The sequence below is a fragment of the Tinamus guttatus genome, unplaced genomic scaffold (genome assembly GCF_059628265.1).
Source record: "Tinamus guttatus ecotype Peru unplaced genomic scaffold, ASM5962826v1 Tinamus_guttatus_pri_ptg000169l, whole genome shotgun sequence".
Lineage (NCBI taxonomy): Eukaryota > Metazoa > Chordata > Aves > Tinamiformes > Tinamidae > Tinamus > Tinamus guttatus.
The window spans coordinates 1,434,834-1,462,306 of record NW_028288703.1 but is presented as its reverse complement, the minus strand read 5'-3'; the positions used below and the strand labels follow the sequence as shown (position 1 = coordinate 1,462,306).

The 27,473-nt window shown below is 38.9% G+C and overlaps 1 protein-coding gene across 11 annotated transcripts in view; it reads right to left on the bottom strand.

The window, feature by feature from the left end:
- Nucleotides 1–2,591: 2,591 nt before the first annotated feature.
- The window catches only part of IQSEC1 (IQ motif and Sec7 domain ArfGEF 1), a 265,436-nt gene continuing 240,554 nt past the window's right edge, over nt 2,592–27,473 (bottom strand). For 8 of the 11 annotated variants that reach the window (XM_088522854.1, XM_088522856.1, XM_088522857.1 and 5 more), the window contains 8 exons: nt 24,425–24,564; nt 20,945–20,974; nt 19,278–19,403; nt 17,599–17,698; nt 14,381–14,542; nt 13,552–13,728; nt 6,252–6,301; nt 3,183–4,923 (listed from right to left, as the gene is read on the bottom strand). In XM_088522854.1, coding sequence (XP_088378980.1) covers nt 4,309–4,923; nt 6,252–6,301; nt 13,552–13,728; nt 14,381–14,542; nt 17,599–17,698; nt 19,278–19,403; nt 20,945–20,974; nt 24,425–24,564 — 1,400 coding nt within the window. In that variant the 3' untranslated portion in view covers nt 3,183–4,308. Of the gene's footprint in view, nt 2,809–3,182; nt 4,924–6,251; nt 6,302–9,709; nt 9,960–13,551; nt 13,729–14,380; nt 14,543–17,598; nt 17,699–19,277; nt 19,404–20,944; nt 20,975–24,424; nt 24,565–27,473 lie in introns of those variants that run through there. The other 3 variants (XM_088522864.1, XM_088522865.1, XM_088522863.1) reach the window with 3 other exon arrangements.

The following is a 27,473-nucleotide window of genomic DNA, read 5'->3' as shown; positions in this document are numbered from 1 at the left end:
ATAATTTCCCCCAATTTATTTTAATTTGAGATGAAGACTGCTACATTGGACCCACTGAAATCAGCAGCAGAAATCCCACTGACTAATGGGGCCAGGATATCACAGCAGGGAATCTTCTTCGAGTCTGGACCATTGAAGTTTACTTAGATTATACAAAATGAGAAACAAAGAGTTTTAAATGATTTATTTGATTTCTCCACATGATCACAATTATAGTTTTACATCAATAGGGTCTGTTACTACTTACAAACAGAATGCATATTAAAATGAAAGCACTCCTTTCTTCCCCATAGTTACAAAAGGGGTCTCAAGCCTCCCCAGAACAGAAGCTTCTTGTAAGCATAATGTTTCTTGAAGTCTTTAACAGTCTGCATTCAAGACCTAATTCTAACTGTTTAATACAACTCGAAGCTGATTTAAGTTCCTAACAAGAGATAGGTATTGTAGGCAACTCAGAGTGACTGCAGACTTACAGTATTACTAATTTACACACTATGTACAATTTAGAGATCTATTCCCCCTGCTTGGTCCCATTTTCACCATGCCCTTTTCTCTTTCCCAAATTTAATCTTGTTATTGGTTCCACTTTTCTTTTAAATATATACACAATAATCCATTTTGCAGGCAAGAAGTGCGATGATATTTTACAATGGAACGGTAAAATGCATGCTTAACTGCAGAAAACACAGCTTCATATGGAACAGCAAGTCAACATCTAGAGATTCATTGTTTAAATATCTGCTGACTGTCTTTCAGCTCATTTTTTCAAGAAACAAGAGGCTTCTGCTGCATGCAGTACATGATGGGAAATCATTCTACACTGTATGTTAGACTTCTTTAGCAATACAAGACGTACATTATATTAGGATGAATTTTGTTTCTTTTTGTTCGTTTGTTTTTACATTGTTGTACATTTCATTCTTAACTTAAAAAAATTAAAACTCCCAAATATGTATTTGACTGTTGTCCCAGAAAAGATTTCTTTCTTGTTGCCACCTTCATTCTTTAGGTTTCCCTTTCATTTTCTCAAATCAGCATTACTACTCTGCCACATTACTTACAGGAAGAGAGAAACACAGTCACGCTACGCTGATCTGCACCAGTTCTTAATTGACATAGGAATTTGAAAAAGAACCACAAAACCCTCCCAATTCTGCTCCTGCCTGCAGGTCAAAAAAAAAAAAAAACTTCTTTACCACACAAAATATTGAAGTATTGTCACTTTCCTATTCTAGGCATGATCCACAGTGCTCTGCGTGACTGTTACTCAAGGGTGGATTCAGACAGGTTATGCTACACGCCCGTAAATCAGCAGCAAAGTTCTAATGCTGCCACCAAGACACATTCATTTGTTAAAAGTACATACAAATATATGAGAGGGGTGCAGGGGTGGGGCGAGGTGTGGAATCAAATCCACTGGCTCTCCTTACTAACCTGAAATAAGAAATTTTACAAATCCTGTGCTTATATGAACAGGTTGTTTAGTTGTTTTGGTCAGTGATTTACACGTGCAACTTAATACACCTACAGAGTAGGCACAAACTCTTTTTCCATGTGTACATGAAATCATGCCCTTTTTTTTTTTAATGCATGCATGTTTGTGACAACTTCTGAATATTTGATTACACATGGAAAATCAGTGACCACATATTAAAATGCGTCTTACTGGGTAAACTTGAAATATTTATATGCAACTAATTTAAATGAATGAAAGGGCTTTTAAAACATAAAGCAAACATGGATCTAGGATTATTTAAGGTCTTCATTATTAATCAAGTAACACAGCTTGGGTCAGATCGTCCTTTTCACTGCTACTGCATATTCTGTATTTATTCAGGCAATTTTACTGACATTAAGAAGTCTGCATCTGAAAAAAAGTACAGCCTATGTCACTCAGTGAAGAGAAGCATTCTTACCTCTTGTTAAGATGCACTTTCTGAAAGGTGTTTATACCTGAATAATATCTTTATCTTTTCTGGAACAACCTATGAATTACAGTTAGACTCTACCATTGGTACAGAGGTATGAAGAAAAGTCTACATATTTAAATGTTATCACTTTACTTCAACTAATATCAACAGTAACACTGATATATTTTGCAAATATACAATATGTAGAGTGTAGCCTCACAATAATAACATTAGATGACATGCAGACAGTTCTACTTTCCCTTATAAGAACAGTACATATTTTTTAAAACTGCAAGGAACAGAGCCTCAGGAGGCCCATACGAGCCCTCTTAAGGTAAGCTGTGGAATTTAGAATAGTATGAGATACACTTAAAAATGGTGATGTAATTACTTGTTCTCTTTCTTTTCATGAAATAAATTTATAGATAATTTATAGGAGAAGAAACAGAAGGGAAAAACATATTGCACACATGAGGAACAAACACGGACAAAAATAAACAAAAGGCTAAACTCTAGATTGCTGTATTTGCTCTCTGTGGAGGTTAACAAAGTGCTCAGTTTGCAGTTTGCTGGTATTGCGGTATCAATGGTATGAAAGGGAAAAAAAAATGCCAAAAATAAAATCCACCCCTCCCCTTCCCAAGAAGAGATACCAAGAGCAACCCCATATGAAAAGTCACCCTCTTGTTCTCTTTTCCTCAATATTCCCAACAGGTTTACTATTGTTGTTAAATAGAGAGTGATTTTGTTGTTATTATTACTTATACCCATCTCATATTGGAACTTTTTGCTCATCCTCTTCAAGGTTTGCTTTTAGGCTGGTACAGTTTTGCAGTTGTGATTCCTTTGTTTCTATTGTTTAGGTGTAAAGTCCTTGCAGTGGCTCAAAATGCTGAAACTACAAAGTAGGCGCCATGTATAACTTTGTACAGGATTCAGGGATAAAAAATTATATAAATTGGCAAATGGTTTGATTACAACACACAAGCAACAGCAGCACAGCCTGTTTTTATGTGATGTCTCGCAACTATCTGGGCTATGGAAGTGAGGTTTTGAGCATAAACTCAGCCTGCTGAGTGCTGGGTACTTGTAAACTAACAAATGTGATGAGTAAAAATGGTGAAGCCACTTTGTTGCTAGAGCATGGCTACATGGAATTACAGAGTTTTTAAATACATTTATATATATATATATATGTATATATATAAACCCTATACTAAATCTAAAACAAACCTTAAAGTTTTAGAGCACTTCCATCTGGAAACACTCTCAGACCAGAATTCAGCTTAATTAGGGGTAAAAATATGAAATTATGGCAAACAGGAAACAAAGTAGCTGAGAAGGATGGAAATTTGCCATTTCATGTTTGAGATGAATGTTTTTGCAGTGTATACATGCACTCGTAACTCGTCATGTGTGTTCATTAAATCATATGCATACAAAAGAAATGTGGATCATGTAAATTCACAGTTATTACAGCCTTTAAAGTGTCTAAGAATTGGTGTGCCCAATGCTTAAAGACGACCCCAGGTAGATGGTCATCCTACATTGCTACGGTATAACTACTGCATCTTAACAAGTTTGCTTACCTGAAATAGCAGAGCAGTTATAATACTGATTACGTAATGATATTATCATGTTAATAAAATAAGAATTTATACAAAGCAGTATTTGACTACAACATTTAAATGCTATGTTACTTGGCACATTTAGTAATGATTAGAAATCTCAGTGAGTCCAGAGGACTTTTAATGAAAATACTGAAATGTCTGAAATTTGTTTTTAACATTTAATATTTTTGGTCTACTCTTTCATACACTATTCATCTATTATACTGTCCTATCAAGTAAGTGGAATTCCTTGTAAGGTCTATATTGCTAGTTTTGTGGACTGAAAAATTTCTTTCCAAGCACAAATGTTAACTATACAGTATATATATATTTATATGTATATATTTATATTATATAAAGTTTACTTACGTACTTTCATCAACCATATCAGGTCTACTTATTTTTTTGCCCATTGACAATAAAAGAGCAAGAATGCAACACTTGGTTCTGTATCACTTTTTTCCTTTTTTCATAGACTAAATTTTTATTATGCATGTAAAATTGTCATGGGATTTGGTGTAAAAGGTAGCTTTACTCATATTCGGCAAGCAGCATGTTTTCAAGGCAGTGTGGAAAGAATAACTAACCAGGTGGCAAGCATCTAACAAGTAGGTAAGTAGAACGGTATTGACTGCCCTAACTTGAATTATTTTATTTAGTATCAGCAAGCCTTTAAGCTCACACAACTCAGTTAAACTGTGTAAAAAACAACAGTATTATTTGTTGCTTCCTGTAAGTGCCTTTGTAACTGTATTTAAAAACTATAGTTATTGGGGGGCCATTACGTTCTAGACTATTGTGCTGATGCCACTGTGCTTGGGCTTGGTGCTGGCTGTGGTGGAGGGAGGTGGTGGCGGTCCGTGGTGATGCTGGCTGTGCGGGGGATGAGATGAGTGTGGAGGCGGCAGCGGAGGGTGCGCAGAGTGGGAATGTTGCCCATGGGGGTGCTGCATGTATGGAGTATGTGGGGAGTGTGCCGCATGCTGGGCATGTGGCACGTGTTGGTGATACTGGTGCGGGTGCTGCATGTGCTGGGGAGGGTGGTAGTGGTGGTGGTGGTGGTAGGGCGGCGGGTTCTGCTGCATGTGGCAGTACTGCGAGTGGTGCGAGTGCCCTGGAGCCTGCGCCTGCCCCTCGGCCGGCCCCGCGTGGTGCAGGGCCGAGGGGTGCTGAGCGTGCTGCTGATGTGGGAGCACGGCAGGGTGTGGAGGTTGCTGTGATGAGCCGGATGGCGGATGGCCTTGGGAAGGTGGATGGCCTTGGGAAGGTGGCTTTCCCCTTTTGCTACCAAATAAGGACCCTAGGAGTGAGGAAGAGTTAGGCATAGTCTGGTGAGGGCGAGATGGACACTCTCGGGTTGATGTAGCTCTTCGGCGCATGTGAGGACTGCTAATGATGGACCCCTAAAAAGAAATTAATAGAAATAAAAATTAAAAAAATCTTAAAATGTTTAAAAGAAAAAGTTCACACTGACCCACAAACTCCTCCTTAAATGCTCACATGGGTGGACTATGTTAGAGTTCTAGGAGATTTTTTTCCAGCTTTTCTAAATTGCCAATGAGGCATTCATGCCCTTCTTGGGATCTTTATAAGCATTAATAGTTTTTCTCTCAATACTTCAATAGCAAAAGCTGTCACTTGAAGAAAGAAAAATGTCACTTAAAAGTAACATAACATAATATGTAGAAGTGCATTTTTAAAGAAAAAGTACATTCTAAAATACTTTAAAAGAACATAATTGTGTTTTTTAACAAAAAAGTTAAATTCAAACTAAATACACAGCAGCATTACAGTTACAATTCAGATTTCATTTTTTTTTTTAAATTTAATTACAGTAGTCTGTTACTACTACTATATACACCACAGTGCTGCTTATCAAGCCTTACTCTACACTGTATGTTAAATGGAACCATATCACTCTTGCCACTAAGATTTCTATAGGGTTTTTTATTCTGATCTATGGTCCAATGTTTTCTATTAGTTAGCCTGAAATGGTCTTTTTAGTTTCTGAAAGTTTGGCGTTTCTATTTTGTAAAGACAGTTACAGGACATAGCAGTACTTATTCAAAGTGTGCTAGATTTAAACTGCAATCTACCTAAAGCAAACAAAAAAACAAAACCAAAACCAAAAAAAAAAACCCAAAAAAAAGAAGTCTGCAAGCTGAATTCAAAGACATGAACAATATATATAAATGGTTTGAAGATGAATGAAATCTCATGAAATCCACATTGAATTCACCTATCTTACTCATTTTTTTCCTCCCATGCCCTATCTGTGCAATTCCATGGTGTCATGACTGCATACATTTAGCAATTTAACTAGAAAATAAGCAATGTGAATGGTTGAGCATGAAAGTCAATAGTTTTAGCTAATATCAAACAACAAGAACAGTGTACTTCTGTAACAAAGAGCAAGTGGGCTTTTAAGCTGGGACTAGACTGAAATGGAGGCAAAAGGACATGTCATATTCATTTAACCATGCTTGCAGGAACAAAGGAAACAAGGTTAGCTCAAACCAAAAATGGCATTGGTCTAAAACAAGCTGTCAGTGCTTTTTAAGCTGGAAGAATACGAAGTGAGTAGCCTAGGCATGCATTTTTTTTTTCTTTTTTTCGAGGCAGGCAGGTTATATGTTAGAAGAAAAAAGAGCAAAAAAAAATATGTATATAAAAAAAAGGTTTGAAATGCACATCATCACATCCAGCTAGACATCAGTAACTTCCTACTTACTTCCATATTGCTGTCTAGCGATCCTGCACTGCTGCGTCGCCCACGCTTGCCTGCCCAGGACATGCAACACCATAGATTAGAGACTGAGACAAGACCCGGGTGAAAAACAGCTGCTTTCCCTCAATCACTAGAGGAGTCTCTAAATGCAACTAGAGGGGCTGCAGGAGGGGTCACGTTGCACTGGACTGGGACAGCAGAGACTAAGGCAAAAACTTAGATTTTTAAGGCCAAATTTTAAGGCCATTAGTTATAATGAGTTTCTGTACCTGACTAACTTTTAAGAGATACTTGTTTTATGAATCAGCTATCATTGCTGGAGTGTGATTCTTTTTATTTGTACAACTCTTAATATACAAGTACTTTAGTATCTATACTTAGTAGTGTGGTAATGATGTTGACCAGCTAGGATTTTAAGCTGCTTGATTTCCTGGAAGCTATTTCTCTATATTTTTTTCTTTAAACACTGATAGTATTAATATGCACTTGTGGGGTGGTCTGTCTTTGAAGATACAATTTAATATTGGCCTATTCTGAACTTAAATGTGAGAGAATGGCAAGGGACAAAAGTTTCATCATTTCACCTCCAATTTTGAACCTCAGTGGATTTCATACAGTCTTCTTTCATGATGTTTGAAAAAACTAAACTTAATTTTTGATCAGTAAAATCTGAATCTCTCTTGTTATTATGGCTAGATTTTGTTTGTTTAGCTGTGCAGTGCTTTATCATTAACTACCTTCAATGTGCTGCTTATTACGACATGCTCAAATTGCCAAAGAGGTCTGACTAAAGCTATACACAAAACACCACGCTGGTTGTTTAAGAACCAGAATACCTCAGTGGCTATATATAGGACACAGGACCCCAGATTTTCTCTCATTTTACAGGAGAGAGAATAGCATGTGGCTGGAGTAACAGTAGATATTTTTGAGAGGATAGCTTGTTGAGCATTGCTTTGGAAAGCATCACTGGAGCGGTGTATAAACAACGTTAACCTTTGAAGACAGGACAGTTTTCCAAGCCTCTCTAAGAGTGATTTCAGAACCACAGTTTCTCCCTCAATGCCAGTGCTTTTCTACAAGACCAAAATCAGGGCAAACCTCCACCCTACACTGCACCATCACTGCCTTCTCCTCCAAAAGGCACTGCTGGAGATGAATGCAAAGACTTCAGCATCACTGACCCTGTAAGCCACATACTCTCATCTTCACAAGACCAAAAGCCACATGACATCTGTTGCTTGACTCAGAGAGCCCAAGAGAAGTAGTTGGGGATTTTTATTTATTTATTTTTTTAAGTGGGACACAACACCGATTCCTGGGAGGTTCATCCTTACTTTTCACAAACCTTCTGATAGGGCAATTTAGGTTACTAGTAGGCCTTGCATATTAGTATGATTTAAAAGTAGCACCTATCTGATCTGTGAGTATCAAAGCATCACCATGACCCAGGTGGTCACAGGACATTGCTTTGCAATACAGGCTTCACTCAACAGCTACTGTATTGTCTCTGGACTGATATCACATACTTCCCTCTCTCTCTCATGTTCACCACGAGATATTCCCCAGTACAAGTCCTCACACTGAACAGACAGAAATTTGTCTGTGGCCAAGGCTTTTGGGTTGGTTGCAAGTCTCCTAGTCAGGCTCTTTGTCAAAAGCTTTGTGGCTTATCCTTCCTGGCACCTTAAGTCTGACCAAAAAATGTGGCACCACCAAAAAAAAATTGGCCCTTGTCTTTTTTTCTGGTCAGCCTTTGATCTTTTTTTCTGCTCTGCTATTGGAACTAATACTGGGCTAACACTCAAATCACTCTTGCTTGCCAATACATAAACACAGAGAAAGAAGCCCATCTCCTAACTGAGCAGTCAATATTGTAAATGAGACTGACAGTTGCCATAAATCATTAAATATGGCCAAAAATGAAGAAAAATAAAAAAACCTAATGTCTTCTGCATATGGCAGAAGTCAAAATAGTTTAATAAAATAACTATGAGCACAGTATATATAGACAGAAAGAGACAGATGGATGTTTGCTTAAAATAACTGCAGGGCAGAGAAGTGCTAGCAAAGCCAAGAACAAAAGGAAAATCCTACTGAAAATATCTATGATTTCTCTTAGGCACTATTATTACAAACAGAGCTTAACTGACTTTCTTTTAAATAAAAAATAATACCTGGCCAATTTCTGTATTGGTTTACAGTGTGATATGAAAGCTGTTTACTAAATCCTCTAGAGCACCCCCTCTGCCAGGGTATGTTTGTAGAAGACTGTTCTCTGCTCTCTGAGATGGCGGCCCATCTCAAAAACCCTTCCCTAGAGCTGCAGTGTTCAAATGCCTTTCAGGAAAGTGGTAACTCTCAACTAGAATTTTCCTATGTAAACATAATTTTCTACTAGCATAATTCTTAACCACTGCAATATAAAGCAAGGCGGTATTTATCAAATTTGGAGACCAGTTCTGCATAATATATTCTGTTCAACTTGTTATTTTTGAAGGCTCTTTACAGTAGTTTTTCATTTCTTTTTATAAAATTAATGCTATTTTAATCTCTTCTGATTCATTCAACCAATCCACTGATGTTTAATATTGATATTCTTTCTGAGAAGGATGTCCAGCTTATCCACTATCATGTATCCCCTATATGTGCATGCTTCGTATGGGACTAAGAATATTTCATGTTAATATTCTAACAAAATTGAAAACTCCTGTAAAATATTCAGCATTTCATTCATTAAATCCGCTCTACCTTGAAGCAAGCGAACTCAGGTGTGAAAATCATTTCAGGAAATGTTGAAAATTTATTTTCTCTTATTATCTTACTACACTGCATTCCTCGGAAATTTGCTATACTCCAATGAGAGACATGGAGATACAAAACACTTCTTATGATTTGTTTTGTAATTCTTGGTAATGCCAGGTTGGAAGAGCTATAAATGATGTCGTTGGTGAAACTAATCTAGCAGCTCTTCTGATTCATGCCACTTGCCTCCACAGGCTGTGGGATTGGGCTTCCCAGCAGCAGAACCTGCAGCCACCCAGCCGCAGAGCAAAGGGCTACAGGCCAACCCACTGTGTTCTAAAGTATTTCAACAACATACTCTAATCATAGTTTAGAGAGACTGCTTTCCAGGGTGAAAAGATTGTTCGTAACCCTTAATGTTTTCATCTTTGTTTTTTGGATGTGGTAGGTATCATCTAGAGAGACGACACCACCTGTGAAAGTAGTGACCTGGCAACTTCAAGCAGATCCTCCTCAAGACCCTGATGATCTCCAGGAAATGAGGAGACAGCATAATTACACCTCAGCTGCTGAGCTCATTCCATAAATTGCAAACTTTCAGGGATACCTTTATACAACATCTTTGGAGAATGATTTGATATTGACATGGATGTACCACAAAAAAAAAAAAAAGTTTCATACAATCTGTTTTATTAAAAAAAAGAAAAAAAATGGCCATTACTGTTGATATTCCCACTAAAGGAAACTAACATCAGTGACAAGGGAAGAGGAAAATCTCTCCCTGCTTCCTTAGGAAGCTCCTGTGGTGGGGCAGGAGTGTGCTAATGTCCCCTGTCCTACATAGGGCAGCAAAATCCACGGGAGAGGAGGGAGCGAGGAAGCTCGGAGCCTTGCCTGCATCAGATGAGGGAGGAGCCAAGGGACTGCACCAGCCCATCACAGACTGATTCAACACATGGAGGGGTTCTGCAATTGCATGAAATCAGAGGCTATATAAGGGAGTTACAGAGTAGCAAAGTTTCACAGTCTTTTCCAATACATTTGGGGATACAGGAAACTTAAAAAAAAATGGAATAGTTCAAAATAAAAAAGGAAAAAAAAAGATGCTTTTTATTTTTCCTCTGAGGGTAGGAAAGAATGTTTTAAAAGTTCAAAGCCAAGAAATTAGATTATATGCAATATACAAATAACAGAGTTATTTTAATGTTTGGACTATTTTTTTTTTTAAGCAGTCAAAACTGGTCTGTGATTACATATAATATGCTTATTTGAGCTAGTTCAAAATATTATGAGACAAGAAGAATTTTTATTCACAGTAACCATTATACCACCTTGCACGTCTATGCAAATTTCAATACATTCCCACTGTTAATCCAAAGCAGTGTGCAAGTGTTATCTTCACTTTGCAAATTGCAAGCAAAGGGAATAAAGCTCAATTTCCAGAAGTACTCATGCCACTCTCAGCTCACTGCTAACGCCCTACGTCCCGCAGAAACTCTCAACCACTGGAATTCAGGTAATAGTCTAATATCAGCCAAGTAACCTTCTAGACACTGAAGCAGAAACTCAACCATTCTGTGCTTTAGCAACCAAATCATTCTCCTCACATGCCAATGATTAGTAGGTTTACACAAATCAGGTAATCAGATACAGAGGAAGTGGTGAAAGGATCTACCAGTTCTACTAGAGCTGGCAGAACTCATTTTAAACTGCATTAAAATCTGTCTTCTTTTATTTTTATGTAATTAAGAGTTCCAAATTCTGGAATGAATAAACTCAATTCACCCTTATCTGCAGCTCAACTACGTGTAACAAAAATGATGCTCACAACCTTCTTTTGAGAATAAAGCACTAAATGTTTTTGACTCGATCACACCTTGGAACACAGTCCATGGCCACTTCCCACTTTTGCTTTTTATTTCATGGAAACAGATGCCAATCCACAAAGAACAGCACTGTCTTTAAAATCCAGGGGACCTCAAACACACCCTTCTTGCAATTGTGACCTAAGCTATCCCAGCAAAAGCACAGAAACAGTAAACAACTGATATTGGTTGTCTGACAGAGAAATCTTGCCTTTCCAAATTGTTCTGGAAATATTCACTGGAGCAAAGCAGCTCCCCAATCTTCATTCTTTTCTGAGGGAAGCCACTTTCCACAGCCTCCAAGTCACCTGGTAGGCAGTAACCGGCTCTTTTCTTAAACAGTTTTGTCATGCAGCCATGCAGCCCGTGTGCTGCTCAATCGGCTTTCTGCTTCATTGAATTAATCTTTTAATTTTTTTCAATTTGTTTTTGCAGTGTTCACTAGGTCATTATCTGCCTTACTGCATACATATGCAACGAGGCAGTTTGTTCACTTTAATTAGCTTTTTTATTTCTTAATACAGAAGGGAACTCTAAAATCCATTTTCATATGCTTATTTCCCACAGAAAGATATATGCACACTGCCTCACTTCTCCTGATCCTCCTCCTTTTCAATCCTGTTTTTCACATCCAAAAAAAAAAAAAAAAGAATTGAGGCAATCTACTCTGTACGCCTTTACAGAAGTAATTTAATATGGTATAATCGCTGGGGCACAGTATCTTGCTAATAGCAGTGATTGCTTTGTTTTCCTACAGATCATCTCTCCCATATTAAAGCAATGTCAGCCTCACATGCAAGCTATTCATGGAGAAAAGAAGAAGAAGCACCTTATTACCACGCTACAGCAAGTCACGAAGCAAGGTACAGGAATGGCATTGCTCAAGTCAGTTGCACTGCACAAGACCAAACAGAAACTCTCCATAATTGTTGTCAACTTGATAAAGTTAAAATTAAGTTTAGTTGGGTTTAACAAACTCTTTGATAAACCCTCTACTCTGTGATCACTACTTATTACGGAAAAACATTATTTTCAGTAACGAGCATGCCAGTTTTAGGCATGCGCTGTGGGAACATGAAATGTTTTCATGATTACAAATACTTGTTTATTGCATAAAACCTGTAACATGAATTTAAACAGATAGCCATGTTCGAAAGACAGGGATGAAAAATTTATATGAGACGAAGGAATTAATCATGGATCACAGCTATGGGTACAAATACCCAGTGAACTCACATATTCAACAATATGGCAGTTCTAGGTCACATGAAATGAAAACAAAACAACCAAAAAGGATGATGGAAGTATTCTGGAATCTGAGATACGATAATGGTGAAGGCTAGTGGCTTGATCTAAAATCCATTGAAGTCAATCAAGTAACTCTTCCCAACTTCAATACGATTTTGGAGCAAGGTTGTAGGTCTTTAAAAGGAAAAATGTGGAAAAAGGAATATGAAAGCCTAAACAGAGAATAAAACACAACTGATGAAAGAGGTCACTCTCTACATATTTGTACACACATACATATACCCACAAAACACAGGCTATAATTTCAGTTTATAAAGATTTTATTTATTGCAGCATAGCTAAGATGTCCTCTTCAAATAGGAAAAAAAAAGGGTCTAAGGAAGTGTCTATTACCAAAGACATATGTAGTATTGAAATCATGTCTATATTGTAAATCATCACTGCAATTAATGAGAAAAAAGCAGAACATGTAACACAGCGCATGAACTAAAGTATATAAATAGATATCTAGTTGATATTGTCCCCAGGAGTATTTTCTGAATACTGAGCACAGTGTTTAGGTATGACTTCTTGCAACGACAGGGATTGCGCATACAGCACTGGAACACAGGATTACCTGTGGCAGCCTGTGTTACGTGGGTATACCAGTTGCGTATAACAGAAGCAAACAATTAAATTTTAAACTTCCTCCAATTTTCATAAGCAAATCCCACCGGTGCTCCGTTCCAGTCCTCAGTTATATTAATGAGTTAATAAGTTTTAGACACAGCAGTCTTAGAGGGGGAGATATCAGTATTCTTGTCTACTTGGGTTTCTTTTATTATACTGGCAATAATACTTCACAAACGGCTGCATTTGCAAGAATTATAAACCATATCTTGAGTTGCAAAACAGTAAGAGTTATCAGTGACACAGCATAACTGAATTACGTAGCTCTAGGCAGAATTTAGCAAGGCTTCACTCAATTTCATTCATCAATATAGTAACACAGGTACACGAGCACAAAAATACACAGAAAGCAGTCATTGCACAGAAACCCCATTTTTTTTCTTTTTTTTTCTCTCTAAGCCTACTGTATCAAGGTGAAGAGGGAAGGGAAGGAAAGGGAAAAAAAAAAAAAAAAGGCAAACTAAGTGGGCAACTCCTACCACAAATCAACCAAGTGTTTTTTTCTATAGCACACTTACAATTTTTCCTCTGTCTTCACGCTCCTTTAAAAGTATATATGGCAATCTAAAATGGTTTAAATGCTTTCAAACAGCGCTTGCTCAACAGAACAAAAAACAAACAAATTAAACACAAGCTATCAAAGAGGAGCTATTAAAAATGCTTCAAATTTCAGTATTAGCAGTTCTCATGGGCCACTGTGAGCTGCACTTCTCTATGCATCATCCACACGTCTTTACATGCACTAGTCAGGGCGAGGAAATAACGGCCGTGCTTACCTGCTTCTGAGAGGTCCCTGAGGGAGCTGCTCAGGGCACTTCTTTTCAGCCCCTCGCCGGTCGTGTAGCTGTCGTCCAGGCAGGCCCTGTTGAGGGTCCCGTTGCCAGACTCTTTTTTGAGGCTAGAGCACTGAGACATGCTCGGGCGCACCACACCCTTCTGCTTCTCTAGCTCAGCTGAAAGAGAATAATTGTGCAATTCACACTCAGGAACTGCAAGGAGACAGGAACAGCACAATTTCTGTCTGTGAGCACGTACTATCATCAATTCAGAAGAGTTCATTTTGGAACTGTTAAACACTAGAGAAGTTGGTTCCTTTCCTAAAGGCTTTGTGACACAACATAAAGGATGAAAGGCTATTCCTCTGTTGAAAAAACTGAGAAATTACAGTCATGTAATTTCCAGAAAAATATGTGAATTTGTTCTATAGTTAATTGACAAAATATAAGAATATAAGCACAGAAGCAAAGAATAATACAGTGAATCTCTTTGAAGGACCATCATGTAAAGTTTCAAGGTGACATAAAGTATCCTTATTTTTTTTCACTGTAATTTATACTACAAATTGCAAATCTATCCCTCTTCTATTCATTGCTCTTTGTTCATGTTAAATTTCAACTGCAGCTACACTGCACTAAATAAACATCAATGACCTCAATTGGAGCTTCACAGATCACTGGGTTTTTCCTCTTTTTAGGATTGAACTCGTGAAAAAAAACACTATTTTGAATGTTTAAAGAGTTCTAACGGATTAAAACTATACAGATTCAAGATGTTCCAATTTTCATTACATTGAGAATGCTCTATTATATGTACCTTTGTACTTACACTCTATTCTGTGCTTTTCCATTTCTTGGACCTCTGCTATGGACTCCCTCAAATCATCTGTAAACTTCTTCCTGTCCTGAGGATTTGGTGCATTGAAATTTATTAGTACTTTGATATCTGCTCCCGGAACTGCTGATGTGAGCCGGATACCATTGGGATAATCTAGAAGAGAGAATATCAATAAAAACACATGAGCGTTGAGCCTCGATCACTTCAATTATTTTCTTTTTCTTTCTTTCTTTATGAGCCCAAAGGCTTTTTACAAATATTATCATAGGGGGACAAAAACAGAGAACAAAAGTCAAAGGACACGGAAGTAGAATGAAAAAGCTCTAACATAAACCTGAACTTCTTAACTGCAAGGTTATAAATACGGAAAGATAGTGAGTCTTCAGGCCCTTAATGTACTTAAAAGAAAAATCTCAAAAAAAAAAAAAAAAAGAAAAAAAATTGAAGGAAGTTGATAATTTTTGTTTAATGATCCCATTCTTGTAATCAATTATGCATCAAAGTTTTTCTGAATAAAGACTTCTCAAATATATCTCAAATACTGGAAACTTTCTTGTTTTTCTAACAATGTTTGAAAGAAGACAGAGAAAACACACTAGCGTATATGACTTACTATTTCATATCAAATTCTGTTTTCTATTCATCCTGTTTTTATTTCTTTTTCTTCTTTTACTTAGAAATTATTTGTAAATCTACAGACTGAAGAAGGATGGCACATATTATGGACATTTTTGCAGTAGAAGGGAGGATTTTCTGCCAATTGTCTTTATCCCTTTTCTAGTTACACATCTGAGAATAATAATTTTAACAACTGGTCAAAAAAATCTCCCTCCAAAACTACTTATAGACAGAAAAATAATTTGTAGTGAATATTTTTTCTGCTATAGAAAACAGAGTCGATTTCTGTTTGAGTTGCAAACCTGTAGAAACAAGGAATCACAAAATCTTTCAATACTAACTATAACTCATGAAGGTGCCTGACCCTATTCCTGCTCTCAAGTGTTTACTTAAATGCTCATTCAAGAGCTCCCACATACTAAAAGTTCATGCAGGCTCCAGTAGATAAGGTAAGGCAGTGTTTTCTCTCAAAGATGTTAGGTTTCAACATTGTACAGCTTAAAAATATTGAGAAACAAGTGCAAAAACTGCTGCTTTTAGAAGATGCCTTCATTTCCAAATCAGAGTCAAAATTAAAGGCAAAGCATGTCCATTTACTGTCCTCAGGTGAGGAAGGTACCCTGAGCCAGCTGCCCTGGGAGCTCAGGGTAGCGCAGAGATGGGGAGGAGGGAGCAGGGAGCGCAGGTACCCTGCTCAGGGTACCCTGCGCCGCCGCGGATCCGCTCCCGAGGACGCGCCACCGGCGGCCACGCTCAGCCAGCTAGGGCAGCTGCCTCCAGATGTCTGCGGCTGCTGCCAGGCACCACGTAGCCCACGGCCAAAAATACAGCAGCGCCTGACGCCAGGTGGCCTAAAGGAAGAGCTCAGCCTACACGTATAGATCACATAATGCTTGGAAAGATAAAACTCTGCCTATGAAACCAGACAGCCAGGCAAGGTGGTGACCACAGGCAAAGCTGCACCGTTACCACGAGGCAGGAATAAAGCAACAAACGCCACGTGCTAAACAGACAAAAATAGCTTATTACAATATGATATTGCTATGCATCCTACTAATTAAGCATCAGAAAATGACATTATAAGTATTTATGAGTTTCAGATACACTATATAAAATATATCCTTTCTGTTTTCAGTGATCTTCACTGAAAATGTAGACATACTCTTCTTGTGGTCTATTTATGCACTAGAGATAAATGACAGTGTTTTCCATCCTGGACCTAATCCACCTTCAACATAATTTATTTCTATCATTAACCGTGCAATGCCAATCATTGCAGTCAACTAAACCAGGAGCCAAATCAATATTTCTGTCGCTGCTTTAGTGACCCTGCATTTCATCCACTTGCAAGCAGCTGACCTCGCCAGCTGCTCCCTCGCATTTGCTGGATGCCTCCGCTGCGCTGGCCGGGGCCCCAGCACTTGCTGAGGGCAGGAGGGGAGCTACCAACAGGAATTTTACAAACTGCATGCTGCACAGCTGGAAATAGCCTCAGCTTCCCTGTTCCCTGTACTGTCCTTTTTTTCTCCGCTTCCTCCTTTTCCTCTTATTTTTTAAGCTTAACTTCAAAGGAAATACATAGACTTCTATTTATAGTAAAAGCAAGGATAGAACTACTTGGTGGTGCTCTTTAGAAATGAATTTTGCATTACATAATATGTGCATGTGAGAGAGTAAAGCGGTAGGCACATAAATAATCTCTAGGCTACACTGCTGCTACACGCTCAAGAAGATCTTCCCTTTTGAAATCTTCGGATGCTTTGACTCAAAATACAGCAGTGTCTGCTTAGGAAGATGAGCCACTGAAACACATTCTCAAGGACAAGCTAAAACTAAATGCTTTGCACAACAGAAAAGCACTGGAACTATTGAATGTCACACTGAATACCATCCAATTTATCATCAAGGTCAAGGTTTAGGTTATAAACCATGAAGTCATGTCAAACAGACTGTCACCTAGGCACCAGGCAGCTACACTCTGGTACATTTTATGGATATTGTCTCTGGAGTCTCTGGAGCATTAGCAAAATATTTGCTTTTTAGGTGGATTATAGTCTCCTAAAAAAGGAGAAAACATATATGGGATTGATGCAGATTATAATCAACATTGTGGGGCAGAAAATAAAACCTTGAATATAGATTCTCTAATTCTACTTTGTATTTACATTATAATGAACATACATTATCTAGGCACAAGAGAAAGTTATAAACCAAGAAAATAAAAAAAGTCATGACTTGAATTACATAACAATTACACAAACAATCCTTACAGATATTATTATAATACCAGCTAACTGTACCAGTGGTTCAGCAACATACACACTGCAGGTGTTACAAACATTCTGCTCTCTACAAGCACCCACACACAACACCTATACTTGGTCTCTGTCTACAACCAGAAGTCTAACAGTAGTCCTGCTGTTCCCTGTGCTAACGGCAGTTTGGCTAAACTTTAGGGCAAATTCAACTCACAGCAACTTTATTCCTCCATTTAGAAACAAGCTTCTGTCCATTCTTTTTTTTTCATGCACATGACTCAATTGTTTTATTCTTAAATAAAATGACCATTTTAAAAGGGAAGACAGACTTACACTGGTTTTCGAAAAGAAGAACCTGCATTCCATAGAGGGAAAAGGACTGTCGAAAACTGTATGTAACCGAGTTCTTCTTCTTTTGAAAGATCTTGGTCACCTGAAAATTATCATACAACATAAAATATCTCCCTTACCATAATCGTTATTGGAAAATTATTGTTCATAAAAATTTAGCATACATTATAATTTTTTCGGCTAATAAAAACTTGGATCTGCCAGAAAATATGAACTACTTATTATTAAAAAGGACCCGGTTCTGAAGTGTTAGTATTTCTTAGCAAGTTTATGTTGCTCAGAAGCTTATTTTTACTAGTTCTTGCTAATATTAACTTGTGGCTTTGGAGTTCCATTTTACCAGCACTGGCAAAATGAGTTTGTATTACTTCTGAAAGAGTTTGATAAAACTATTAGCAGATGAATAAGTAATACAAAACAGCACAGTGCTGCAGCCTGAGGAAGACAATGTTCCATCCATTTATGCTCGAGTTCACTTTTCCAGCTGGAAGGTTGCACTCAACCAAAGGGGCAATTTTTTTTTTCCATTTACCTCCTGGTATTAATGTTTGAACATATGTAAAAATTATACTCAATAAAAACGCATATCTGACGTGTCTTTTTCATAATAAAACACGAAATATTTAACTTCTTGGTTCTCCAGGTAACAGTCAAACACATTCCAAACAGAGTGCAATCAATTTCCCTATTTTTGAGAGGAGACCAACCAAATAATTCCAAGCTGTCACTAGCCTTGTATGCCTGTTTTTCGAAAGACTGGGTCAGGTTAAATATACACTAGAAAGTGAACTACAAAATGTATTCCAACGCATCTAATTTGTATTCCAGTGAATAAACATGTCTGTCTCATAAAACATCTATAGAATACAAATCAATATGCAGATTCTAACTCCTTTTTCTTTTCCACAAGTAACTCATTTAAATTCATTATTCGTGGAAGAGAAATATTCTTTAGACAAATGGGTAAATTTGGGAAAAAAATCTTTATAATAAAAACTAATGCATCAAAGCATTTTCTTACAGTCAGATGCAGCAATTAATAAAAGGCTTCAGTATCAAAGCAAATCTCTTATATATTTAAGAAAGTTTAAACATTACTCTCTCCTCCTAGGTTATTTGAGGCTTAAAAACCTATTATGTGCCAACGGTAACATAATTTAGATTCTGGATTTTCCTAAATCACCATGCATCGATATTTAAAATAGATAATAGATAAATGAAATATGATTAACTAAACCTTTAACAACGACTCAAGCAACAAAGACCATTGACATAAGCGATAGTCACTGAAGCTCACATATTCAAAACTGCATTTTTCAGACTTCCCAGGTATGATTTACTGTTCTACAAAATACATGCAAATTACTCAACAGGTAACAGATGTTTAACTTTGGAAATGCCTACATGCAGTTGATCCCCACTGATTTCAGAGAGAAAATCATTCCTGAGTATCTTGCTATAAGACTATCCACCCCTATGGACTGCTAACCACAAACATATACAGTGCCTGAACAGCAGCAGAAGTCTAGCAATATAATGCAGTTTAAAGCAGATTAAAAATTGTTAAATGACAAGGAACACATTTGAACTTTCCCTGAATCTTTGCATTAGTAAAAGTAATCTTAAAAACAAACAAAGAAACTGAATTTGAAAACACATACCACAAGAAGATCATTAAATAAAAATATTTCTCTCTGGTGCAACCCAAGCTTCTGAGGTTTATTTGGATCTGGAACTTCGAAGAGTCTACAGTAGCAAACGAGTCTCCGGTGGGGCAAAGAGAGGACCTATGAAAATACGAAGTTCATGGATAATATAGCAATGTTAAATGACAGAGAGGTCCTTTCATGCCTAGAATCTTTTGCTGAATAATTTAAGTATCTTTACCTCTAAGACCAATAGAGTGTTTTTAATCAAAGGACCAATAACACAGATTTATATGCCACAAACTTGCAGTACACTCAATGTCAATAATATCCTTTTATTAAACATCCTCCCACAGCACCCATCCTGAATACGGATGCCGATTGAATTTTTATTAGCAAGAGGAGTAAACCTCAAAACAAGGTAAGTTTAAGCAAGTGGGAGCTCAAAGCAAAGTACGCTTCCTTTACTGAGCATTTTTACACATCTCTATTTGTGCAAGGGTTGCAAAGCAGCTTTATCTTTTGTGAGATGATGAATACATGGATATTGTAGATTATTTTTTGACAGCCATTGAATTAATTCAATTTGTTCATTCCAGGATGAGGAACGGTGTACAAGGTGATATCAAAAAAAGGTAAATGCACTTTCAGGCTAGCTTATTTTCTAATGTTGGTAAGAAGACTGAGAATAATTTTACATTTCATTTATTTGAATTGTCTGCTCAACTCAGCTACAAAATTAGTTATTTTCCACTTACCAAGACTTCATTTTTTCAAATGTAAATGAAGCTATCTTGTCAACAATATTAAAAGGAGTCCTTTGAACTTTGCAAACGGGCAGTAGAGAATATTTTCTGGCAACAACACATATTAAATTTATATCTTATATTTGTCTATAATATCTGATCCTGCATGGAGGAATTCTGAGATTTACAAGGCCAAGGAAAATGACCAAAGATACCACTTCTCTAAAGAAGCAGAGAAAGAAAAGGAGTGGAAAAGAATTAGGGTTCGCTATCTGCCCTGTATTTTATTCCTAAGACAAACACATCTATCACTGACTAGTTATCAAGTCATTTGGTGACATTTCTATTCTTCCCCCCAAATCAAAAGGGAATTTTGCTTTTAATTAAATGCTATTAGCATTTTATCTGCTGCCTGTTGATATTAGTTCAGTTGTGCATTCTCCCTGAATGTGCCAGAAAGTATTTAAAAGCATCTGAGGCACATTCAGAAGGAGCCAACGTGGAGAAGAATGCTGGGGAAATTGTTTCTATTTGCAGGTTGCCCGTGCTGGTATCCTTACATATGCCTTCAGTGGAAAGGAACAGAAATACAGGCTGCCTTTCCTCCAAGGCTAGCACAAGGCTGCTTGAGATTTGCTACTGCAAGATAACAAAATGCAAGGGTAGTCACTGACTTACAATTAGAGTGAGATCCTGACTTCAAACAGCCCTAACAAAAGCCTAATGAGACACAATCTGGTAGGATTTCTTTCCACTGTATTTTACAGAAGTTGAATCTTGCAGTTTGTTTCTACAGTCCCTTGGTCCATGTTCACCTGTCCTTCACAGGGGAACTATTAAACTAACTTGCAATACCTTTGTATCATATCAATACTGAATCATGCAAAATAACAAACATGGCTATAAACTTTGAATGAGTATGAGAAAAATACCTACACAACCAAGTCCATGATGCAGAGATCCAATCTACAGTAGAAAGACATATACAAGTTCATTAAACTTCAGAGAAACACAGTATTGTATCATAGCAAGTAAATACGTCATGGTCTTACTATGACTAAATGCCTATAAAGTAAAAACAAATATATCTATCAATAAACACTGTTAACTATTTCCTAAATTATTTCATATAATTAAAAAGTATCTTGACAGAAGAGTCCTTGTCCCTATGAGCTCATCTTTTTCTTAATCCCATAATTTACAAGGTCAAAATTAACCTCATGATTAAGATCGCTACATGCCTGAATAAAATAGGCAGCAGGAAAAAATAATCTCTCACAGAAACTCATATTAAAAGCTAAACTTCCAAACAATTACAGAAAATGAGTTTCATATGAAAGCATAAGTGATTTAGAATATTTTTCCTTTCTCCTCTCAAAAATATATACAGCTTTTACTAGCCTAAGTAATTCTGCTTTCTCCCTCCTCTGCTGCTTCTGGGAGATCTCCTCAAACAAATCATCTGGGGTTTTTGTGGTGGTCTTGTTTCTCCTCTCCACTGGCGAGAATCCCCAAGGAGACTTCAGGATCCTTCCTCTTTTTTTTTTTTTTTCTTTTTTTCTTTTCTGTATTTGTTTTTAATGCAGTCTGTACTGCAGAAAAAAATCAACAAGCTGCTAAAAAACTGATGGAAAACTTAGGAAGAGTCCAGCCTAATCTTTGTTCTTTGTTCTGGGCTGCTGTTTTAACTACAAACAGGTAGATTTTCAGAAAGCAACTCTATGAGTGAAATGCAAGAAAGCTGAATATCTGCTGTCGCTCTTAACATCAGATACCACATTAGCACGTAAAATGGTGGTCTTAATGTCTCTGGCTTAGTCACACAAAACACAGGAAAAAACATCGTGCTTTCCTTTCCTCACTTCCAAACAGAGGCTTTGGTGATTAATTTATCTGTTACTGTTTACTACTATTCCAGGATGTTTCCCACATTAAAATGAGAGATATCTTTGGAAAATAAATATCCATATCAATATACCAATATCAATACATTAACAGCAAAAGGAAGATCAGGGAAAACGTGGGTCCGCTGGAGGACGGGATGGGCACCTTGGTTACAAATAACACAGAAAAAGCAGAGTTGCTCAATGCCTTCTTTGCTTCGGTGTTTACCAAGGGCAGCCCTTTAGAGCCCCAGGCCCTAGAGACAAGAGAAGAAGCTGGTGGAGAGGAAGACTTGCCCTGGGTAGAGGAAGATTGGGTCAGAGAGCACCTAAGGAAACTCGATACCCACAAATCCATGGGCCCTGATGGGATGCACCCCAGAGTGCTGCGGGAGCTGGCAGATGCCATAGCTAAGCCGCTCTCCATCATCTTTGAAAGATCCTGGAGAACGGGGGAGGTGCCGGAAGACTGGAAGAAGGCCAATGTCACGCCAGTCTTCAAAAAAGGCAAGAAGGAGGACCCAGGCAACTACATGCCAGTCAGCCTCACCTCCGTCCCCGGAAAAGTGATGGAACGGCTCATACTGGCCGTTGTCTCCAGGCACATGGAGGACAAGAAGGTGCTCAAGAGTAGTCAGCATGGATTCACCAAGGGGAAATCTTGCCTGACTAACCTGATAGCCTTCTATGATGAAATGACCGGCTGGATAGACGAGGGGAGAGCGGTGGATGTCGTCTATCTCGACTTCACCAAGGCTTTTGACACCGTCCCTCACAACATCCTCCTGGGCAAGCTCCGGAAGTGTGGGATAGATGAGTGGACAGTGAGATGGATTAGGAACTGGCTGGATGGCAGGGCCCAGAGAGTGGTGATCAGCGGTGCAGAGTCTAGTTGGAGGCCTGTGGGCTAGTGGGGTCCCCCAGGGGTCAGTCCTTGGTCCAGTCCTGTTCAATTTATTCATCAATGACCTGGATGAAGGCACAGAGTGCTCCCTCAGCAAGTTTGCTGATGACACGAAACTGGGAGGAGTAGCCGATACCCCAGAGGGCTGTGCTGCCATCCAGAGGGACCTGGACAGACTGGACAACTGGGCGGTGAAAAACCTCATGCAATTCAACAAGGCCAAGTGCAAGGTCCTGCACCTGGGGAGGAATAACCCCAGACACCAGTACAGGCTGGGGACCGACCTTGTGGAGAGCAGCTCTGCAGAGAAAGACCTGGGTGTCATGGTGGATGACAAGTTGACCATGAGGCAGCAGTGTGCCCTCGTGGCCAGGAAGGCCAATGGAATCCTGGGCTGCATTAAGAAGAGCATCTCCAGCAGGTCGAGGGAGGTGATCCTGCCCCTCTACTCAGCCCTGGTGAGGCCACATCTGGAGTACTGTGTCCAGTTCTGGGCTCCACAGTACAAGAGGGATGTGGAGCTGCTGGAGAGAGTCCAGTGCAGGGCTACAAGGATGATCAGGGGCCTGGAACATCTGCCCTATGAGGAGAGGCTGAGGGAGCTGGGCCTGTTCAGCCTGGAGAAGAGAAGGCTGAGAGGGGATCTAATCAGTGTATATAAATACCTCAAGGGAGGGAGTGCAGAGGACGGGGATGGTCTCTTTTCAGTGGTGGCCACTGATAGGACTAGAGGAAATGGCCGGAAACTGAAACATCAAAAATTCCATAGGAACTTAAGGAAAAATTTCTTAACAGTGAGGGTGACAGAGCACTGGAACAGGCTGCCCAGAGAGGTTGTGGAGTCTCCTTCTCTGGAGATCTTCAAAACCCGCTTGGATGCAGTCCTGTGCCACGTGCTCTAGGTGTCCCTGCGTATGCAGGGGGGTTGGACTAGATGATCTCTAGAGGTCCCTTCCAACGCTAAGCATTCTATGATTCTATGATTCTATGATCCCAATTATAGAGAAGGTGGAAATCAGAAAAAGAATGAATGAGCTGCTCAAGTCAAAACCAGCATTAGAATTTCTGAGACTTTATTCCCAGATAAGTTCTCAGACAAAATGACACTTTTTGCACAGTCTTCTCTCTTCTAAACACTTGTTCACCGAGCTAGCTGCAAGGCTGTGAGACACCGATATGAATAAAAGTTTCTATTACTCTTGCAACTTATGGAGCTATAATTGTTAGCCTAAATGTGGAAATATGATTCTCTAAAGCTTCACTTCACAGCAAGATACTTCATTTTTCTTGAAACAAACATGAGAGATGCCTAAAGTATAGGCATTTTACAGCCTAATTTCAGAACTGTAAAGCTTTGCAGGAAGAAAATGTTGGGGAAAAAAAAATTAAGACGCAGGATTTCATCATTCATGAATACCACGCTGCAACAACAGATTCATCTGCACTGTGAATGCTCCAAACTAAAGAACACTCTACAGCAAATTATTATTTTGACACAGTTCCCACTTTTTGCCATTTACTAGCCAATTTATGCTTCTAAGCAATACACTTCTGTACTGTTCTATGTTGTACATTGTCCTACAACTCTTTAACACTTAGCAATTGACAGTCAGTGCAAAATGAACTTACTGGTTTCTTTCCTACTATGAGCTTTTCGACCTTCTGGACTTGGGATACGTGATCCTCATTTGTCTTCAGTTCCCGCTTGCGGATCCGCTCATAAATCCCAATCAGCATTTCCCGCGGGATATCTTCTCCATCATCCACGCCTGGAGAAGACAACAGTTTTTATTACTCGCCAGGCTTTCAGTGATCCAGCTGGCAAGCCCTAGCCCCTCTCTGCAGCGCAGGCTTCTCAGCAAGGACACAATAAGAACAGAGCAATCTTTGCTCTGCAAACGGCAGAGCCAGCGTCGCCCAGGACTCTGCTGCGCAGCCGCGCTCTGCAAGGCAACGTCTCCCACCAGCTCCGGCGGCCGCCCTTCCTCAGCGGCAGGAATGAGGCTACTGGGCACCGATTCTGGTCCGCATCCCTCTCCATGCCGCACTTCAGCACCAAGATGCCAACGGGAATTACCCACTTAGGTTTGTTTGTTCATTTTTGTTTCACAACTTTAATCTACAGTTAACCTGTTAAAAGGGTAACTTCTCACATTTGTAAAACATTTCCTCTGTTCAGGTGTCAAAGCTCACACGAGTCAACTCTTTAGATGTTAAAATCCCGCTGAGCTCCGGAGGGCTCAGCTTCGGGAGGCAGGAGCACACTTGCTCCTCTTGGTCCCTTCCCCCAGCATTACTCAAAGCTTCGCTCATCAAATCATTTCTAGAAGAGAATCCTAAGGATGATTTGGTAAAGCTAATTTAACCAATGCTTCCTGTATGACTTCAAAACAACTAATTTACTTGGGAAAAACAGCTCAGTTAAAATGATATTTTTTAGTACTTTGTTATCTTTATCAGCACAGAAGTATTCTAACAAGTGCCAGAGCATCTTGATCCTGAACATTTCACAGCAGTGAAAGGAAGTCCAGCTCCAGTAAGCGACTTAAAACTGAATTTCCTAGGGACAAGGAGCTGCATGTTTGTTTTTAATAGGTTTTAGACCAACAATCTATCTCACACTCAGAAACCAAAATAGGATCTTTTGTCACCTAAAAAAACTGCTCATACAAAAAGTGCTTTGATAAAATGTGGCTTCTTTGCAACTAAACCAAAGCACAACAGCCTTTGCACATGAGCACATGTGTGACAAACCAGTCTGACATCCACTCGAAGTTGGAGGCAAGGTAGTGTGTTACAAAATTCTCTGTAAGAATGAGCTGCTGGCGTTCAGGCTGGAGCATAGAATACAACTGCAGTATTACTGCGACAGAAAAACATCAGGCCATTGTTAAAATGTCTTTGTGGACTTAAAATCTCACAATTAATTTTTGGTAAGCTAAAACTTCTATTACAAAACAATTACTCACTGATTTCTTTCATTTAGGGAAATAAAATAAAAAAACAGAAATTTCATTTTCATGATCTAAAATACCAGAACAAGTACCTTTGGCCAGCAGCGGCCTTGCCAGGCGCAGTGTCCCCATAGGAGGACGGCCAGGCTTGCACGTGGCCGCGCTTGTCCTTGTGTCTAAAAGCAGGGGAGCAGGAGAGGACAGCAACCACTGAGCAGGCAATTTCCCTGGCCTTTGCACAAGCACACGATAATGGTGCTGTAATAAAAGCTGCTTTTTCCCCTACGGGCACAGACAACCTTAAAGGAAAAGAGGGATGGGGTAGGGGACTCTGGCCTCATTTTTCTTCCCCAGTGTCTGAGAATTCTTCTATGATAAGAGCTAGACGTCTGCTCCATTTGTCCTTGAGTGCCCAGGAACACGGGGGTATTGTATTTGCCCATGTGCCATCTCTCTCCTCAGCTCTATAGTGACTATTTTTTCTGTTAGGTGAAACTGAGTGCTGGCTGAACTGGTACAAAAACTTGTTCTTTATCATCCAAAAAGAACCACTGTAGAAAGACCTGAGATAAAGATTTGGAGAAAAGGTTGGGCTAACGAATTAGTTTTAGGCATGACACTGTCTGGGAAATGGTTCTTGATCACAGGTAATACCAATCAAGAGACCAAAGCAAAATGTATATCCTGGATCACCAAAACCTTCCAGAAGGGTGTGTGAATTAGGAATTGTTTTTTCTCTTTCCAGTGCATCTAAGTGCATCTCCAGTGCATCTCTTTCCAGTGCATCTAAGACTTCAGCTTATTTTCAAAGGTGGTCTTCGGAGCAGAGTGATTTCTGTTCCTCAATACACATACCCTTAGGGAGTGAAAGTTTTCTATGCCAACACCTTATTTACAAACATCTAGTAAATTTATTGATTTGCAGCTCTAAGAGCAAGGAAAGCTGTTACAGTACATAGGGTCCCAGGTTGGTAATTAATAAAAACAAGGAGACAAAAGCTCACCAATCCCCTTCCACATGTCTGCTTAAAAATAACAATAATAAAAAAAAATGCTTTTGCCACTAAGGAGGGAAAGACGTTTCCTTTTAGAATATAATTTTGGATAATATTTGAGAACGCTTACTTGTGCAATTTTTTCAGACTAGAGATCTGATATTCTTCTTAATATACTGGTTGCTATGGACAAATTAAAATGCCAGCTATGAAGACAGCATCTCTATGAGAGTTCATTAGTAAGTGTACGCTGCAGTGTGCTGACAGTCTACTCTAGAAATCACACTCCTCTCACAAACAGCCTGCAGCATGCAGTGACTGATTTTATCTACAGAAAGATACATACATCTATAAACTCACATACTCTCACAATCTTGGTAGACTAACTTTATTGCTAGAGTGTTTTTTCACCTTCATTCATAGAATTACAGAATGCCTAAGGTTGGCAGGGACCTCCAGAGGTCATCTAGTCCAACCCCCCTGCACACACAGTGTCACCTAGAGCACGTGGCACAGGACTGCGTCCAAGCGGGTTTGGAAGATCTCCAGAGAAGGAGACTCCACAACCTCTCTGGGCAAATTCATGTGTGTGAAGGTTGCTGTCTTTACATGTTCCTCTTTGGCTTTGTGAATATTGTCAGTTGGGCAAATTTCAGTTATAGCAATGAGTTGTGAACACAAGGCAATGGTCACTTTTTGGCCACATTTTAAAAACCAGGAATAAAAGAA